Source organism: Trichechus manatus, unplaced genomic scaffold (assembly GCF_000243295.1).
Source record: "Trichechus manatus latirostris isolate Lorelei unplaced genomic scaffold, TriManLat1.0 scaffold00164, whole genome shotgun sequence".
NCBI classification, from domain to species: domain Eukaryota; kingdom Metazoa; phylum Chordata; class Mammalia; order Sirenia; family Trichechidae; genus Trichechus; species Trichechus manatus.
Genome location: NW_004444100.1, coordinates 2,236,811 through 2,256,669, shown reverse-complemented (window position 1 = coordinate 2,256,669; position 19,859 = coordinate 2,236,811). Strand labels below are relative to the sequence as shown.

At 38.4% G+C, this 19,859-nt stretch overlaps 1 protein-coding gene across 6 annotated transcripts in view; it reads right to left on the bottom strand.

Annotated features, from left to right (window-relative positions):
• The window catches only part of CPSF6 (cleavage and polyadenylation specific factor 6), a 41,629-nt gene extending 22,115 nt beyond the window's left edge, over positions 1-19,514 (bottom strand). For 3 of the 6 annotated variants that reach the window (XM_023740802.1, XM_023740801.1, XM_012558402.2), the window contains exons 1-6: positions 19,349-19,514; positions 9,796-10,005; positions 5,832-5,935; positions 1,714-1,859; positions 632-805; positions 391-501 (exon numbers count right to left, since the gene is read on the bottom strand). In XM_023740802.1, the coding sequence (XP_023596570.1) occupies positions 391-501; positions 632-805; positions 1,714-1,859; positions 5,832-5,935; positions 9,796-10,005; positions 19,349-19,408 (805 nt within the window). In that variant the 5' untranslated portion in view covers positions 19,409-19,514. The remainder of the gene's footprint in view (positions 1-390; positions 502-631; positions 806-1,713; positions 1,860-5,831; positions 5,936-9,795; positions 10,006-19,348) is intronic. The other 3 variants (XM_023740803.1, XM_004386431.2, XM_023740805.1) reach the window with 3 other exon arrangements.
• Positions 19,515-19,859: the final 345 nt, after the last annotated feature.

Below are 19,859 nucleotides of genomic sequence, written 5' to 3'. Positions count from 1 at the left end.
ATTTTAACCTCTGTGCCAAGATTATTCTCTTAAAGCTTAACCCACAGACCAAGATTCTTTCTCTTTAAATGAAACCCATATGGTAAATACTACACTAACAACTACACAAGTATACCCTTCCAAATTTAACTAGCTCAACTTATGTTAAAGAAAATTACTAAAATAAAACCGTAATTAAAAAGATTACAAGGCTTAGAGATATATTTTCCATCTTTCCGTGTACACACACTTCTTACAGTGAAATCACCCACCTTATATTCTACTCTGATGCCAAGCTAGAAAGTGAAACAAGGAAAATTGGTCTTGAAAGGATTTTTTAAGAGGTAAGAAAATAAGACGGATGTAAATATTCTATACATAAGTCAAGCAAGTTTGGAGAAAAATAAAGACCTTTTAGGCCAAAAATGGGTATTTCCTCTATGCTGTGCCCCATATGCCATGGAATCCTAGTTTCCAGGAACAAAGGCCGAGTTCCTTTAACAAGATGCTTGATCAAATTTCCTGGATTCCAAAAATAGCATAACAAGGAGAGTAAGTCACATTAATAATGCATTACTTGAAAAAGAGAGAAAAGGAAAAAGAGGCATTAGGTAGACATGTTTTATCCATGGTAATTTAAGAAAATTTTTACCTGGAAAGGGTGGGGGTGGCCCTCCTGGTCCTGCTGGCCCAGGAAATCTGTCCCCACCGGGAACAGCCCCTGGAAAACGGCCCCGTCCTCTACCACCTTGTGGAAATGCTGCACGTGAACTGCCTCCTGGAGGACCAGCTTTACCTTCCCCAGACATTTGTCCTGATTGTGTAGCTGCAAATATCCAAATACTCATAAATAGCACTTATTAAAATAGTTCTCTGAAATGTAACCACTGTTATTAGGAACAATTCTATTTCAAACTTCATTTGCACTATATATTAACTTGCAGATGCCTTGGGCCTGTGCAAACTACATGAGATGTATTCATTAGGAAAATATTCACATCTATTTAAGTTCTTCTGAAGTCTCAAAATCCATGTTTAAATATATATCCAATGCATAAATAAGGATTATTTTCAAAATACCAGTACTTTGCAGCAGCCAAGACCGAAATTCTTCAACAGAAATCTTAATTTCAGTAGCATAGATCATTTAAATTTTGTAACATATTCTTCAGTTAAGTCTTATGTGCTAAAACATTAAAAGAAAAACAACCACTTGAATTTCCGTTAATTACATGATCATCCATCTTATCTCTTTAAATGATAACATTCATAAGTATGTTAATGGCAAATCTTTTCTATATTCACTTTACCAAGTGGTGAAAGGTCTTGGTGCGAAGCAGAAAATCAACCAACACTCTTTGGTTATCAGTGGCCTCTCCACGACCATAACACATATCCACATTAACTTTTCTTAAATCTAAGCATTAGAATGTAGTTTCCTCCTTTCTCTAAGATGGGAATGACGGGACAAGAATGGAAATGACTAAAGAACTTACACACTGTTGTATAATGTTGAGTCAGTACATCTAGAGAAAAATGGAATGGGAGTAGGTTTCCAGTAATGGGCCCACAGTCATAACCAGTAATTAAATCAGATTCAAAGCATGGATGTTTTAAGAGATTTCCTAATGAACTAAATATTAAGATGACTTCCCCAGTACAACACCTAACAAATGCCAGCAACATTAGTTAAAATATACATCTTTTAATAAAAGCCTCTGATGGATAGCTTACTTTTCCTGGACTGCATTTCAAATTGACTCAGGAACTGTTTATTGCATGGAGTTACAACAGGATTCTGACCATGTAGTTCTCTTTTAGGCAACAGATCCATTAACTTCTTTGAGGATGCTTCAGATCCAACACCAACGAGGGCAAACCTAAAAGATTTTAAAGAAGTGAGAACAGAAAGTAAGGAGGGATTAATAATGTTACTGTTATTAAAAAGGAAATAGTCTTAATTACTTGTATTTAGGAAAATTGAAAATACTTCTTAAAGCTGTACAAGTTCACATTTTCATCTTTAACTTTTTTTTAACGTGCACAATTCAATTAGTATTTACTATATTCAGTTTTACAACCATCACCACAATCAATTTAGAACATTTTTATCACCTCCAAAAGAAACTCTGTATACATTAGCAGTCACTACCCATTTCCTACCTTCCCCAGCCTTACAGAGTCACTAATCTACCTCCAGTTGCTATGGATTTGCCTATTCTGGACATTTCATATAAATGTCTGGCTTCTTTCACTTACCGTGTCTTTAAGGTTCATTCATGTTATAGCATGTATCAGCACTTCAACTTTTAGCTGCCAAACAGTATTATATTGTATGGATGTATCATATTTTATTTATCTATTCACCTGTTGATGGACCTTTGGATTGTTTCCACTTTTTAGCAATTATGAATAATGTTGCTATGAACATTTGTGGAAAAGTTTTGTATGCTTTCAGTTCTCGCGGGTATATACCTAGGAGTGGAATTACGGGGTCATGTAGCAACTGTGTTTAACTTTTTGAAGAACTGTCAGATTGTTTTCCGAAGTGGCTGCACCATTTTACATTTCCACCAGCAATGTACGAGGGTTTCAGCTTCCCCACGTCGTTGCCTACACTTGTTATTATCTTTTTGATCATAGCCATCCTAGTGGGTATGAAGTGACATCTCATTATAGTTTTGATATGCATTTGCCTGTTGGCTAATGACGGTGAGGATCTTTTCATTTGCTTACTGGCCATTTGTCTATCTTCTCTGGAGAACCATCTGTTCAGGTCCTGTACCCATTTTTTGAGTTATTTGTGTTATTATTATTGAGTTTAAGAATTCTTTATATATTCTAGACCCAAGTCCCTTAGCGGATACATGTTTTGCAAAACTTTTCTCCCATTCCGTAGGCTGTAGTTTCACTTTCTTGATAGGGTCCTTTGAAGACGTCCAATTTATAGATTTTTGTTGTTGTTTGTGCTTTGGGTGTCATATCTAAAAATGAAGACGTATGCTTATGTATTCTTATGAGAGTGGAATTTTTTCTTAATGTAAGTTAAGACTAGTAATTTGTCCAGATAACAGAAGTTTACTTCCTGATTGCAAAGGCTTAAACATTTTACCCAGCTATCTACATCTCTTATCTTTCTAAATTAGAGTACACTAAACACAACTCATAATCCTGTGCTATAATTAGTGATGTCCTGGGGGTACATGAGATGAGCAGAGATGTCCCCTCCTATCCAAGTATTCACTCTATACACATTAAAAGGCTTCAGAATGCTATGCTTGTTAAGATATATACCAGAACCAAATCCTCTGCTGTTGAGTTGATTCCAACTCACAGTGACCCCACAGGACAGAGTAGGACTGCCTCACAGGGTTTCCAAGAAGTGGCTAGTGGGTTCAAACTGCCAACACTTTGGCAGTAGCCAAGCTCTTAAATTCAGTTATTCTAACAAACCAAAGATTCAAGTACGTTCAATACTAAGAAACCCAAAAAATGGCATTCGTTTCTTTCAAGACGTCATTTGCTATACTGGGAAGACTAAGATTTGTGGATTATCACCTGTCATGTTTTCCAAAATTATCATCAAGGTAAGAGATTAAGCTATAGTTTGTCAATTTTTCTATAAAGAGAAGCCTCTGCTCTCAACATTTTTAATCCTCAGTATATACAAATTTTTCAAGCATTACTTGAATACATAATTACTTGCTACACATTTACCACAATAAAAATAAATAAGATCATAATTGCTTGTTAGCTTCCTTATCAAGTAGAATAAAGCAATAAGAGATGCCAACTGCATCATGTAGCTGTTTTCATGCAGATAATAAGTGAGGTCGATTCATTTAACTCTCATTCTTCGCACAGATATTTGAGTGTAAATGGCTTGTGCTCGACTACCAATCTAAGGGAGTCCTGGTGGCGCAGTGGTTAAAGCGCTTGACTGCTAACCAAAAGGTCACGGTTCCAACCCACCAGCCGCTTTGTGGGAGAAAGATGTGGCAGTCTGTTCCTGTAAAGATTTACAGCCCTGGAAACCCTACAGGGCAGTTCTACTCTGTCCTATAGGGTAACTATGAGTTGGAATTGACTAGATGGCAATTTTTTTCGTGACTAATCTAAAGGTTGGTGGTTCAAACCCACCTAGTGGGGCTGTAGAAAAAAGGCCTGGTGACCTGTTTTTGTAAAAGATTACAGCCAAGAAAACCCTATGGAGTAGTTCCACTCTGTAAAAACACCTGGAGTCATCATGAGTTGGAATCAACTGGACAGCAAAGGGTTTTACCATGTGTCAGGCATTATTCCCGGCCAGTGCTACCCAAAGTGTGGTCCTTGGGCCAATGCCAGTCAGAAATTCAGAAAGTGAGAGCAAGCATTTTAAAACTAACAATTTGACACTGTCAGAGCATCCAAAAATGTGATCATTTTCCTACTATGTGACTGGTTTTAAAACAAATAAAATATACTATAGGAAAAACAGAGAGACGGGAGCAGAAGGTGCTACTGTATATAGGGTGTCAGGGAAGTGAACTCTTAAACAGAGTCCTAAATGAAGTAGGGAGTATCTAGGGGAAAAGTAAACCAAGAAGTACAAACAATGCAAAGGTCCTAAGAAGGGATGTATCTGAGGAAAAGCAAGGACATTAACGTGGCTCAAGCAGTGTTAAAAAGGAGAAGAGTGGTAGCAGACAAGGTCAGAGAGGTGGTGGGGAAACGGATCATCCTGTGCCTTGTGGGCTTGTGGTGAAGATTCTGGCTTTTACTTAGTGAAATAGAAAGCCATTAGAAGATTTTGAGCAGGCAAGTCTATGATGTCACATTGAAAAAAAAAAACTGCTACTATATGGAGTATGACTGCAAGGGATTAGGGTATAAATAGGAGGCTATTGCAAAAGTTCACGTAAGAGACGATGGTGGCTTAGAACAGGTGGTAGAAGTGAAGTAGTTAGATTCTGCATAGATCTTGAAATATTCTTAGCTTAGTGTAAGAATGTTTTCTTAGCTGGGTATAACTTTTGGAGAACTGAGCAATATAAAATAAGCACATTCTTTACTTCAGCATTCTGTGTCTAGCAATTTATCTTAAAAAATGAAATCCAAAATCTGCACCTAAAGATTCATACAAAATGCCTGCTGCATTATTTTTAACAGGAAAAATTGGAAACAACCTAGGTAACAAATAAGAATGGCAAAATAAATTACAGTAGCATACCAGTATGCTGGAAAGAATTAGACATTAGAGGGTATATATATTTACTGGCAAATACTGGTTTTACATCTTGCATCAAATATGTTACAAAATATGAATTACAATCCTATCTTTTATAGGAAAAATGATATATCCATTAGGAAAAAATCTGAAAGCGTATTCACTAAAATGGTAAAAGTGATCATCTATTGATGGTGAGACTGTGGATTTTTATTTTTTTCCTTTTGGATATCTGCAGTCTATAAAGTTCCCATAACGAACCTATTTCACTTGTATAGTTTAATAAAAAGCAAAACATCCAAGTTGCTTATATTATTCTCCAGTTGTCCATCTTCCCTCATCCCTTAATCACAGTGATAGTAGTGCTTCTTAAAACTGTCACTTCAATAATTATTTTAACCATACATGGAGAAAATTCAGGGACTATTAAAATATATCTAATTTGTCCAAGCCTTCAGTTCCATTACATTTTAGTGAGCTGGATCACAGGGTATTACAGTATGACTTCTGTCTAAGAGTCCCCTTCCAGTGTGGATAATCAAGTGTCCAATACATGTGTATAATTAGCATGAACTTTTAAGAAATTATAAAAAAAATTATAATTACTACCTACTAACTCATATTAGAAAAAAGGTAAAATTCTTACCCTTTTGACTGGCCATTTGCCCGATTTTCAAAAAATTTTATCTCCAAAATATCATTTACTCCCAAAGAATGAACTGCTTCAGTTAAGTCTTCATCTGTTGTCCACTGCAAGACATTTATCTCTCATTAACCATCAAAATATAATTATTGTTTTAATTTAGTTTTTACGAGTAAACTGAGGATAAATAAGAAAATTAATTGCTCAGTGAAAATTCAAGTGCAATTACTGTCAGGTAGCCTCCAATTTCCAAAGATCACAAAAATATCTAAGAACATAACTTCCCTGAGATTAAGAAATTAGGAGACACATAACCTCAAAGATAGATGTTTTAAGAGTTTCTGATCCCTCCCAACTTTAAACTGCTATGATTTTATATTGTCAAAAACCAATCTCATTTGTCCCTTTCTCTCTTTAAAGGAATATATTTTGTGATATAAATTCCATCTTATATTTGATAAGACTGAGAGAAAGAAAAAAAAAAAACACACATGTATTCAGCGACCACGTACTGCCATCAGCTGCTCCTTGGAAACCCTATGGGGCAGTTCTTATAGGGCTGCTATGAGTTGGAATTGACTTGACTTGACAGCAACTAGTTTTTATCACATACTTCACATTCACCATTTCTTAACTCTGAAAACAATTCTTTAAGTACAATATTACTCCCATCCTACACATGATGCAATGGAGAGGTTAAAGAGCTTGCTCAATGTCACAAAACTAACAGATGGAGGAGATAAGATTCAAATTCTTACTTAGAACCAATACTCCAAAACTATACTGCTACTGTCTCCAATATTGTAAAGACTGCTCAGACTGGGTGGTAGATTGGTCACAATTAGTTTTTAAAATATTTAAACAAGACATTAAAAAATAAAATACTTAATGAAGTGAAGGCTGACAAGTTTTATTTTGCCTTTTAGACATAAAATTTCATAACTTTCAAGTACATGCAACATGTTTCTAAGTTGAGATATAAAGATTCTACAGGACTATTATATCATTTCCTATCTTCTGGTGCCCAAAGGCTTCTTTTCCTGCTCTCTATCTGTTCAAGTTGTAGGGTTAATGTTTTGATTTTGGCCCTTTCTTCTACAGGACTGTTTTAACGAATATTTACGACTTAATGCTAATAAAATTATAAATACATACACTGAACAAGCAGTTAACAAAGTTTCCAACCAACAATCTTACTTCTAGTCTCATGAACAACCCAATCTAAAATACAACGTATATAGCAGTGTGGTTCTAAAAATCAGATTTCGAATTTAAGAGCAGAAATAAAACTCAAGAAGTCTGTAATATGAATTAGAAAATGAGAATTGTTTTTAAACCAGGAGTGGTACTGTGTTCCTTTCTTTCTCTCCTACATTTCTGAATTCTGGTTTGAGAGCTTATGTGATCATTTCTTAGTAAAACTGGGATATCTGAACTGAGGAAGGAGTTGTTGTTAGGTGCCACTGAGTTGGTTCTGACTCATAGCAATCCTATGTACAACAGAAAGAAACACTGCCCAGTCCTGTGCCATCCACACAATCACTGCTGTTTGAGCCCATCATTGTTGCAGCCACTGTGTCAATCCCTCTCCTTGAGGGTCTTCCTCTTTCTCACTGACCCTCTACTTTACCAAGCATGATGTCCTTCTCCAGGGACTGGTCCCTCTTGATAACATGTCCCAAGGACATGAGACAAAGTCTCATCATCCTTTTAAGGAGCATTCTTCTGGCTGTACTCCGTGCAAGACAGACTTATTTGTTCTTGTGGCAGTCCGTGGTATATTCAATATTCTTTGCCAACACCGTAATTCAAAGGCATCAATTCTTCTTTGGTCTTCCTTATTCACTGTCCAGCTTTTGCATGCATATTGGGTGACTGAAAATAACATGGCTTCAGTCAGGTGCACCTTAGTCCTTAAAGTGACATCTCTGCTTTTTAACACTTTAAAGAGGTCTTTTGCAGCAGATCTGCCCAGTGCCATACATCCTTGGATTTCTCGACTCCTGCTTCCATGGGTGTTGATTGTGGATCCAAGTAAAATGAAATCCTTGACAACTTCGTATTTTCTCCGTTCTGGCAAACCACGTTTGCTTGCTCGGGATCCTATTTCTGGCTCGTCAACATGTGACCTGCAGTTCTTGGGACGTGCGCTAGCAGCCAGTCTGACCTACCAACTTCAGGATTCACTGGCTTCCGCAGCCCTATGAGCCAGCAGCCTGCTTACCATCTGACCTGTGGATTCTGGGTTATTAGCCCCTGTAACCAAGTAAATCAGGAAAAGCCTCCAGCTGATGCCTGAGCCATGGACTTTGGGTCTTGCCAGCCTCCATAAACGCATGAGCCATCTTCTTGAGATAAATTTCTCTCTCCCTCTCTCTGTATATACATGCATCACTAGCTTTGCTTCTCTAGAGAACCCAGCCTAAGACATTTGGTACCGAGAGTGGTTCTAGAGAAACAAAATCTTGAAGATGAAGTTTTCTAAATTGGTTCTCCAGTCTGACTAGTCTTAAAGGCACTAATGACTCTGCCTCCAGTAGTAAAGAGGGTGCTGCTAATCCATGGAATGAGGTGGCGATATTAATATGCAAAGTTATCACCATCAACAGATCATGTACTGGTGAGAGGTGAGGCTCTCGGTGACTGCATGTTTGACACTCTTCTACAATTTTGTTAGAATGAAAAGTACAGGGAAGCTAATTTCACTAGACAAAATGCAAAGTGGTGAAAGAAAAGAGATGAGCTCGGGGCTTCAGAGTCACAGCTCAAGAGTCGCATGTTAGAGTGGATTTATCAGGCTGGACCCTAAGACCCATCCATGGAGTGTCCAGAGGACACACTCTGTACTACAAGGGTGAGGAATAAATTTGTGAAAGAAGCCCCAGCATCCTTGAAGACTACTGTGATTGCTGTTTTATGTAAGTCAGATATGACAGTGGGAACTGCCCTAACTGAATTAAGACATGTAACTACAGCGGGGCTGACTGGACCTTGTGGTGATAGGGGCCTAATAGTGGCACTTAACTGACAATGACAAGGTCGGAGTGGTTACCATGAATGTACAGCAGAGTCACAGCAGTAATTAGAATAGTATGACTCAAATGGACATACGGCATTGGCTGTTTAGTCACGGTGTCCTCAAGAGTGACACAGATGGGAAATCTACTAAATATTTACTTTATCTGTATAAGCAGAATAATTCCAGGTCAAGTGAACAACGTTCTAACTTGAACTGCCAGAATAGATTCACAGCCTCTCAATTAATTCCCAGACTTGAGTCAGTTTACAGACCCACAACCTCTCAAATGAAGGGGACGCTGGATTTCCTTGAGGAAGGACCCCACTACACTGTCAAAATTTTATACTGTGAGTCTTCCTCCCAACCTTCCCTGAAAGGATCTACAGCCTTTTACAACAGTATCTGTTCACTGGGGAAAAGGAAATAATCATAGTTTTCAGGGATTACTGGACACTGGCTCTGAACTGACACTAATTCCAGGAGACTCAAAACGTCACTGTGGCCCACCAGTCAGAATGGAGGCGTATGGAGATCAGGTTATTAACAGAGTCTTAGCTCAGGTCTGTCTAACAGTGGATCCAGTAGTTCCAAACTCATCCTGTAGTGATTTCCCTAGTTCCAGAAAGCATTATTGGAATAGACATACTCAGCTATTGGCAAAACTCCCACACTGGATCCCTGACAATGTGAGTAGTAAGGTAAGAACGGTAATTTATCTGAAGATAAAACAACAGGATTGTATTTAACTGGTATCAGAGTTGAAAGACCACAAAATTCAAAACCAGAAGAACTGCAATTAAAGGTATTTATATTTCCCTTCTCATCACATAAGCAAGCATGTAGAAAAGCACACTGAATAACTTCAAATTTATATTTTGAGGAAACACGAACTGCTAAAGCAGTTCAGAATCAATTACCAATACTTTTATTCATGTTAACTTTACTTACCCATGTTAGATTGCCAATATATAATGCAATTCTCTTCCCAGTATACGTATAAACAACATTTGGTGCCGCTCCTTTACCCACATCATCGCCAACAGTTGGTGGGAGAGTATCCATATAATCTCGGTCTTCTGGGGCATCTCCATTATTTGCAGATGGAGAGATGACATCATCATACAAATCTATCTGATCATGCCCACCATATTCAGCTTCCTGAGATACAGAAATAATGCTCTAGATTATACAACTGTCAGGACATTACTAAATAGATTTGAATACAAGTTCATTTTTTTGTTTTGAAAATCTGATAGGAGATAGAAAAAAGGCCCAAACATCTCAATACATATCTTCTCTTACTTTATGCAACTGTTATATTCTTGAATGGTGCCTATAAAGTGAATTTCTATATAACAAATCCTATCTCCCCACTGATTTTTATTAAAATACAGAAAATAATCTTCCTCTGAAAAAGAACTGACAAGGAGACAAAATAAAGTAATAACATAAAACTTCCCTGGGAAGTAAAACACTCATTTTAAGTAAACGTAACAACATATAAATGCAAATAGATGAACTTTTAAAAAATATATTTGACATTAACAAGAAAAATATCCCAAATAAAAACCAGAGCCATTACAAATCTTTAATATTTGACCACAGAAAAATACAACTAATATTTTCCATGGTATTCAGATCTGTTTCCCAACCCTGTGAAAGATACTAGTTTTAGGAAAAAAAACAGTGAGCTGAGCCATAGGGAGGAGATGAACAAATATGAGTATGTAAATGATTCAAAATTTCCTAACAAATGAACAAAGAAAATAAATGAAATATAGGTAAAACTATACAAATTATTATCTTGCAATAGTTTTATTATTCCCAGTCTAAAAAGAGTTCATGCTTACCTGACTTCTTAGGTATCTAATCAATTAGCAAAAGTGATAAATAAGGATACAGTAAAGCGTTGCCACTGAGTATTACCAGCAGACACTGAGTATTACCAGCAGAATTAAAGCAATGCTAGTGGATTGCCACTAACATGCCTATATGAAAAGCAAGCAAGATGGAAGAGGAAACGGAAAAGGAACAGATATGTGAACATGAAAAAAATGGAAGAAAGAGCTCAATTTATAAATAAGCAAAAAGAAAAATGAAATGTAGGTATTGGCAGAACAACCAATGCCATTTAAATTGCTTTTGGTACCATTATTGGACCACAGGCTTGACTACTCATGTAGCAGAGGAAAACCTCCATTTTTATCCTCCTCCTGTCTCACCACTGAATCTTTCTACCACTAAATACCTGTTTTATTCTTATGAGATAAAACACTTCATATAAGTAGTAAAAGAAAAAGGGAGACAATTACAAAACAATAACGAAAGAGTTCAGATAAAACTCATAGCCTCTCCCATTAAGACAATTTACTAAGGAAGAACTGTTACACAATGACACATAAGGAGGAGTTAATAGTTCTAGAGAATAACTATTACATGGATAGAGAATGACCCAGAGAAAGCATTTATTACATGACTATAAACAGATCTCCAAAATATTATTATACAGGCCCCAAGAGAACATGACTATCGTTCTGTTATTCAGAGGGAACCATAACAAGATTTATAAAAGAAAGAAAAGAAAAAAACTTAGAAGGGGAAATATCAATTATACAATTAGCCACACACACAAAAACAACCCGTTGCTGAGTCAATTCCGACTCAGAGCAACCCAAAGGGAACTGAATTTTGTAAAGTCATCTTCAGGTAATCTGTATAATTACATGAGTAATCCAATTTACTAATTATATAATAATAGAATCTTTATATACCAATTTTATTATGAAGCAGAACATGTCTGTAAGGCTTATTTTAAAAGAGGCCCAAGATCTCAAGGTAAATCAGAGAACAAACCCATTGTTAGCAATGGGCAGAAACTAAGACCATACGTCACTGAATAATGCCATAATTTTGTTTGCACAGCAATACCAAAATAATATTTAAAAACTAAGTTTTTGTTAACCAAAATAGCATGCTCAAATTGCAGTGATAATAAAAATTAGGAAAAAAGGAGTGAGTTTTGTTATGAAGTTTCAGTGTAGCTGAAGCTTCAGGTGATGTGGTTGCAGCATAGTGGTTCCATACAGTTAAGATACTAAAAAGCTTCCCATAAGGGGTAGTGGACACTTTAAACTCTCTTGCAATCCGGTCCTGTACATCAAGTAGTTATTATTATTATTCAAAGGGAGTTGTGTTTCCATCCTCCTCAGCAGAGACTATAATCACAATATGGGGTCTGAGGGAGAGTAAAAAAAGAATGCAAGGGTTATTAACAGCAAGACTAAAATGAAAGTATTTAAATTTACACCTTCACTTATAAAAAACAGGTTAACACATTGGTTTCTCATTAATTGTAAATCTATGAGAATGTTTACATAAGTAGACAATAATTTACAAACATAATTGCAGCTACACTAACTTGGTGCATTATAATCACTTACTATTTTTGTCCATCCATGAATTCCTATGTTGACATCAACCAATTTTCCATATTGATATGATTCTACCAATATTAGGATCAGCCATTTTGTCTGGTAGCTGGATTGCTTCCAATTGGTTGAAGTGTGGTGCTAATTGAGACCATGGTCCTGGGGTTTGATCTCCAGGTGGGCTACTTAGCTTCACTCTCTTCCAAGGCCACAGCCTGTACTCCTAGCCCCAACCGTACGCATTTGGATTTGGTGAAAAAATATTAATGAATCTGAATACATATGCCACCACTACCACAAATGCAACTCTATGCACATATTCTTTTGTAGTATCAGTAATCTTTCTATTTAGCTTCAGTATATCACACTTATTCCCCCCCATTTAAAAAAAAAAAATACAGAACACACACAACTTTCTGTTCCCACTTTAATAAAGTGGGGAAACACCCATATTCAGTAATTATGCAAAATGTGTATAAAGCAAGTGAGCTCTGAAAGCCTACTGAACAAAGGAAAAAGTTTCTACTCTGTCAAAGAGACAAGGTCAACAGTGTCAAGTTCTATTATGCACAGACCTCCAGTAAGCAAAGGCTCTTAAAAGTTTGTTCATAAATCCATTAGGTAATTTTTTTTTTTTTTTTGGTTCCCTACTGTTCTAAATCACTACAACCATTTAAAGGCAAGGTACTGTCACAAAATTTTACATAGATTATGTTCTACACGATATATAAGTAACTTGCCATATCAAGGAGAAAGTGTTTAAAAACAAAATGAGTACTAAAATGACCAGAATTCTATTAGTTCCTTTAACGCAATGTTTCTCAACCTTTTTTTCATTATCTTCCTCTCCCCTACAACAAAACAGTATTTTTACATGGCATTAACAGGATACAAACCATAACCAACAACATGCAAACTCCAGAAGATAAACTAGATAACTGGGATCGTCTAAGAATTCAACACTTAGGCTCATCAAAAGACTTCACAAAAAGAATAAAAAGAGAACCCATAGACTGGGAAAAAATTTTTGGACGTTACAAGTCAGACAAAGGTTTAATCTCTAAAATCTACAAGAAAATCCAACACCTCTACAACAAAAAGACAAATAATCCAATTAAAAAATGGGCAACGGAAATGAACAGACACTTCACCAAAGAAAACATGGAAATCAAAATCACAATGAGATACCATCTCACCCCAGCATTACTGGCACGAATGTAAAAAAAAAACTGGAAATAACAAATGTTGGGAGAGTCTGTGGGGAGATCGAAACTCCTACGCACTGCTAGTGGGAATGCAAAATGATACAACCATTTTGGCAAACGATATGGTGCTTCCTTAGAAAGCTAGAAATAGAGATACCATATGATCCAGCAATCCTACTCTTAGAAATATATCCTAGAGAAATAAGAGCCATCGCACGAATAGATGTATGCACATCCTGTTCATTGCAGCATTGTTCACAATAGCAAAAAGATAGAAACAACCCAGATGCCCATCAACAGATGAATGGATAAACAAACTATGGTACATACACACAATGGAGTATGATGCAACGATAAAGAACAACGATGAATCTGTGAAACATCTCATAAAATGAATAAAACTGGAGGACATTATGCTAAGTGAAACAAGTCAATCACAAAAGGACAAATACTAAATACTGTATGAGACCACTACTATAAAAACTCATTGAAAGGTTTATACACAAAAAGAAACAATCTTTGATGGTTACCAGGAATGGGAGGGGTGGGGGTGGGGAATAGTAAATAGACAACACATAAGTGGTAACTTTGGTGAAGAGTAAGACAGTACACAATAGTGAGGAAGCCGGCACAACTCGTACAAGGAAAGGTCACAGAAGCTCCACAGACACATCCAAACTCCGAGGGACTGGACTGCTGGGCGGAGAGCTGTGGGGACCATGGTCTCAGGGAACATCTAGATCAACTGGCATAATACAGTTTATAAACAAAATGTTCTACATTCTACCTTGGCAAGTAGCGTCTGGGGTCTTAAAAGCCTGTGAGCAGCCATCTAAGATACTCCACTGGTCTCACCCCTTCGGGAGCAAGGGAGAATGAAGAAAACAAGATACAATGGAAAGATGAGTCCAAAGGACTAATGGACCACAACTACCATAGCCTCCACCAGACTGAGTCTAGTACAACTAGATGGTGCCTGGCTACCACCGCTGACTGCTGTGACAGGGATCACAATAGAGGGTCCCGGACAGAGCTGGAGAAAAACGTAGAAGAAAATTCTAACTCACAAAAAAAGACCAGACTTACAGCCCTGACAGAGACTGGAGAAACCCCAAGAGTATGGCCCCTGGACACCCTTTTAGCTCAGTGGTGAAGTCACCCCTGAGGTTCACTTTTCAGCCGGGGATTGGACAGCCCCATGAAACAAAACAAGACTAATGGGGCAGAACAGCCCAGGGACAAGGACTAGAAGGCAGGAGAGGACAGGAAAGTTGGTAATAAGGAAGCCAAGGTCGAGAAGTGAGAGAGGTGACATGTCATGGGGTTGTTAACCAATGTCATAAAACAGTATGTGTACTGTTTAATGAGAAACTATTTGTTCTGCAAAGCTTCATCTAAAGCACAATCAGAAAAAAGAGTATTTTTAGACATTTTTTTCCCTAAACAGTGAAATTTTAATATCACAGTTATACTATATACCATTACTGGGATAACAGCCATGGAATAGGTATCAAAAGTACAGCTCTTCCTTCATTCTCTCTGACAGGCCCAACATTGCTTTTGGTGGTCCTAAAACTAGCTAATACCTTTCTTGCTTTATATGATGCTACATTTAATGACACAGCAAAGGCCACTTGTTTCAAAGCGCTCTATTTAAAAAAATAAAAGAATTTTAACAGTCATTCTCATTTAGGAAAATACAAGCACGGGGGAAACTCACATGTTACGTATACATATTACATTCTATACCAAGGAAGAGAAACACTAACATGCAAAATCCAATAGCAGATAATCTAATATTTATTATTTTAGAAAATATTTCATTTCTTGATTTTGTCTAATTATATTCTGCACGAGTATTAGTTTGTAATCCCTGTAAATAGCTCAACTGACAGTAACGAAGCCAACCTGGTACTAAAAACATGCCAGATAAACTGGACAATTCATAGGCAGCTGAATTACCTATACTCGTAAATAATAAAACTGAGAAGAGTTCTAGCTCTCTCAGACATTTCTACCTTTGCTTCTGAATCAGTCTCTGTCTATCTCATTCCCTACCGTATAGCCTTATCTTAGACAGTTTTCTGTTAAACATAAAACTTAGCAAAAATAAGCTTTCACCATTTGTCCAATAAAACTTATTTTCCATAACTGACTAAGAATTGGATAAATACATAGTTTTATCCAAAAAGCATAATGACTCATGAAAGGTAGGCTGACTTATTAGGATATCTAGGTTCATAACTTCTAAATGATATTTTTTTCTAGTCACTATCTACACAAACATCTTCATTTAAAGTTGGCTGGTCAGATTACTAAATTGGCGTTGTTATCAGGGACCTACAGCCTGATGGACCAGAAACTAAATTCTATATTAATAGCTTTTTACCCCCAAACAAACAAAATACACACTACTCTAATGCACAGAGTATAAGCTTTTCGGGAATTCTTAAAATTTTTCTTGACTTTCCTCTTCTGCCCCCAACAAAAATTCTACAGATAAAGATACACATAAAGGAGTGGTATCTACGTTACAGCTCCTATCAGTGTTATGTAGATGTCTCTCATGTCCACTACAGTGCACTCTCAGGGTAGAAATTATTTAATCTTTGTATTCCTTGTTGTTGGCATATAACAGATACTCAAGAAATGTATTATGAACAACTGAGGTTTAAAAATATTATTATTTAGTTTTGGGCAAAAAAAAAAAAAGAAAGCCTATTGTAATTACTATTACACTAGCTACTACACTGAGTACAAATCCCAGTTGAAACTGAACTGCTACACCATAAAGGCCAAGACAGAAGCTCTTTCTTCTCAACTCCAAATTCAAGTAATGTAGAGGTTTGGAAGTAGTTCAAATTCTCCCTCTACTAGGGCAACCATCCTCAGTCTCAATTTGATGACATCCAAAGACCTTCAATTTAAGAACTAAACAGCATCCATAAAGAACAGGCTAGTCTCTTGTGTCTTCTCCCCTCCTCCAACTTTCTTCTCCATTCTTAAATTCACCTGGTGAAGAAAGAACTCTACTATAATTTCACTGTTTTATTCTCACCCCATTCCCAAACAAATGAAAGTTTCTTCTAAGACAACTGAATGAGTTACACTTTTTGAAGTAGGTTAATACTATGCATTATCAAAATACAAAAAAAAAAAAAAGCTTCATAAAAGGATTGGTCATACTTTGAGAAGAAAATGAATAATACAGACTACAGAGAATTTCAAGGTTTATACATTCAGTTTAAAATGCAGCTCACATTGGAGAACAAAGATTTTTTTTTAATGTTTACTGTAGTTTAAAAACCAAAAATAAGACTGGCTAATAACTAGTAAGATAATTTTTTTCAACTACAGTTAAGTCTTACAGTTTACTAAAGCAACCGGTAGATATAAGGTCACCAGCTAATAACAGACAGCACAAATTAAATCAGTCAGTAGTAACTTTGTAGTTGCCTCTAATTCTGATAAATTACAGAAAAACATTTCAATTACAGTAACAACAACAAAAAAACCAAGATGAACCTTGAAAATGATTATTGTTTTGTGGCTATTTAAAAAAACAAAAAAAAAAAAAGGATTGACCACAGCAAGCAGATTACAGAGGCCAATGACATGCAAAATAAGAAAAACAGGCTCTTGCAGCTCCACCCCCATTAATCTATTCAAAGGTATAAAGATTTTACTGGTAAAATTACATACTCTATGTGAGATACAATGCTACAGGTACAAGTCAATGAAAAGTTACATCTAAAAAAGAACGCTATAAAGTAGGCCCTCATCAAATCCCCCAAATTTTAATCTTTTCTTACCTCCTGCTCAGTCAGCACTTAAACTGCACAGGGATAAGAAGTATCACTCCATCCAGCTATCTGGATAAGGAAGATGTCCCTCCCAAGTTAAGTATACTAAAGACTAAAAATATCTCATGAAGGAGGGCTCACGAAAGCTCTAACTTCTAAAATTATGCCCCAATTCTTCCTTAATTGTGGGCAGAAAGATGAAGTAATGTATTCTCTTGTAAGAAAACCTAATGAAGACAGTCCTGAAAACTCAATTGTTCCTTTACTTGCAGGTATGGCCCTCTTTTGGATGGAATGTTATATAATAAAAAGAAGAAATTTCCTAGAGGTCTTGTCTACTGACCTTAAAAACATTAGATCCCACTCTGTGCAGCACTCTAGTAAATTTTCAAATTTGCAATTGACACACTCAGACACCACATACCTCCAAAATATAAGCAGAATGAAAAAATTTTTTTCAACTTAACATTTGATAGCAATGAGTTATATTTAAACATATCCAGTTTTTAAGAGAGGAAGAAACAATTCGAATTTTTTTTTTTCTTTTCTAACATCTAAACCAGGGGCACGAAGTCATTTTTGACAAACACAACAGTAAGAATTTCTGTGGTTTCCATGTTTTTAAAAATCTTGAGTCCTTAATCACAAATAACACCCTTAACGGGGGGAGGGGTGGGAAACACACGTTAAACTGCAAAATTTTACTAAGTTTCTCATTAAAAGAAAACCCAAAAACCAAACCCGCCGCCGTCGAGTCGATTCCGACTCATAGCGACCCTACGAACCTGAAAATATAAAACAATGCTCTTAGGTGCACTACATTTATTTAGGCACAATTTGATTTTTTTTCTTTTTAAACGCATTACCACATAAAATGCAGTAACGATATGAACAGCAGATTTAGCGCTTAAACGTCACTAGCAACAAACGAGATCTTCTGCAAGGATGTCCATCATCAGGCATCACTGCTTCGCGGCTAGTTCTTCCAGGCAACCGTGGCCTTTGAGATACTGGAAAAACCTTGCATTCTCGCTTTCTCCAACCTCTCAAAATGTAAAGCAGGTCCCACGGAAGAAATTTAAGACTTTACATTCGAAAATAGGGTCATATCTACAAGTCTTTATTTTTAAAATATAGCATAAGAAATTCGTGTGAACGGTTTTCATTTTTAATCACTCCTCTACGTCTAATATCTTGGTGAGCTACCATCTTTTTGTTCCATCCCACCATTGCGCTTCTAATTCTCTTTGCTCAAGCCATCTTCACGGGTATTTTCACCACAAAGGCTAAGAGCGACTGGGCCTCACAGGCACCGCAAGCCCCCGATTCACGAGGCGAAGGGCCAACGCACCGACTTTTATATACGATCTGTGGGTCCAAAAGTCAAAGGACTTGTTGCAAACGTGCCCACACCTAACCCGCCTTCAGAAAGCGTGAGGGGAGGAGGAGGAAAGAGCCACGCCGAAGCCTGTCGCAAACGCAAGCAGGAGCGCCCAGCAAACTGGGCGCGCGGGATACAAAGGGCTGTGAATGCGGCCTTCCATGAAGCGACCGTGCGCGGTGAGAGAAACAAAATGGAGCGACAAAAGGAATCGGAGCCCGAGCAACGGGGATCAGGAAAAAGGCGGCAGCCGTCGCGCGCCCCGCCAGGGCTTCCTCCTCGGGCCCGGCGGCAGGGGAGGGGACGCGGCGGTGGCCCGTTCTCCCCGCCGCGCACACGCGGCCCTGCCGCCCGGGCCTAGCGCGGCGCGAAGCGGTCGCCGGCCGCCGCCAACAATGGAGAGTGAGGCGGCAGCGAGGGAGGGGCGGTGGTGGCTGCACGGCGGCCTGCGTCCGGGCTCCAGGTCCCGCGACAGGCCGCAGCCCCCGCGGCCCGCGAAACGACGCGGTAGAACGAGGGCCGGGGGAGGGGGGGGCGCCGCGTCGGGACCGAGCGGCGCGGCCCAGAAGCGACAAGGGCGCACGATCTGCAGCCTGCTGGCTCGCGGTCCGCGACGGGCCCCAGGTCAGCGTCCGGGCCGCAGCGCCGCCCGCTTCGGCAGCGCGGGCCCGGGCCCTCACATACCTGGTTGAACTCTTCGCCCACATCCGCGTAAATGTCTATGTGATCCACACCGTCCGCCATTTTCCTTCGGCCTCGGCCGCCGCCGCCGCCTCCTGCAGATCCGCCCGCCGCGGGAGCAGCAGCGGATCTAGCGGAGGGGGCGGGGCGCGTTGCGTCACTTCCGAGGCCCGAGGGATGGAGGCGGGGGCGATCGGGGGCGATCGGGGGCGGTGGTCGTTGTCCCTGTAGCCCTTGCTGCTCCGCTGGCTGAAAGGAAAAGCTGCGCCGCTGACGGCCCAGGCGGTTTTTTTTTTTTTTGGTGTGTGTCTGGATTATGTCTGGAGGCGGGGGCGGGGGACAATTCCCTTGTCCTACTGGCGCATCCGGCATGCCAGTGCGTCCCATTTGTTTCCAGAGATTGTCTTCTCACGTTGCCCTTAACACATTCAAACGTTTTTGTTTTTTAGAAAGTATTTTCGTTTCTCAGTTTTCTTTTCATTTTTTAGCCGGGGCTTCTAGTGAGATTGATATT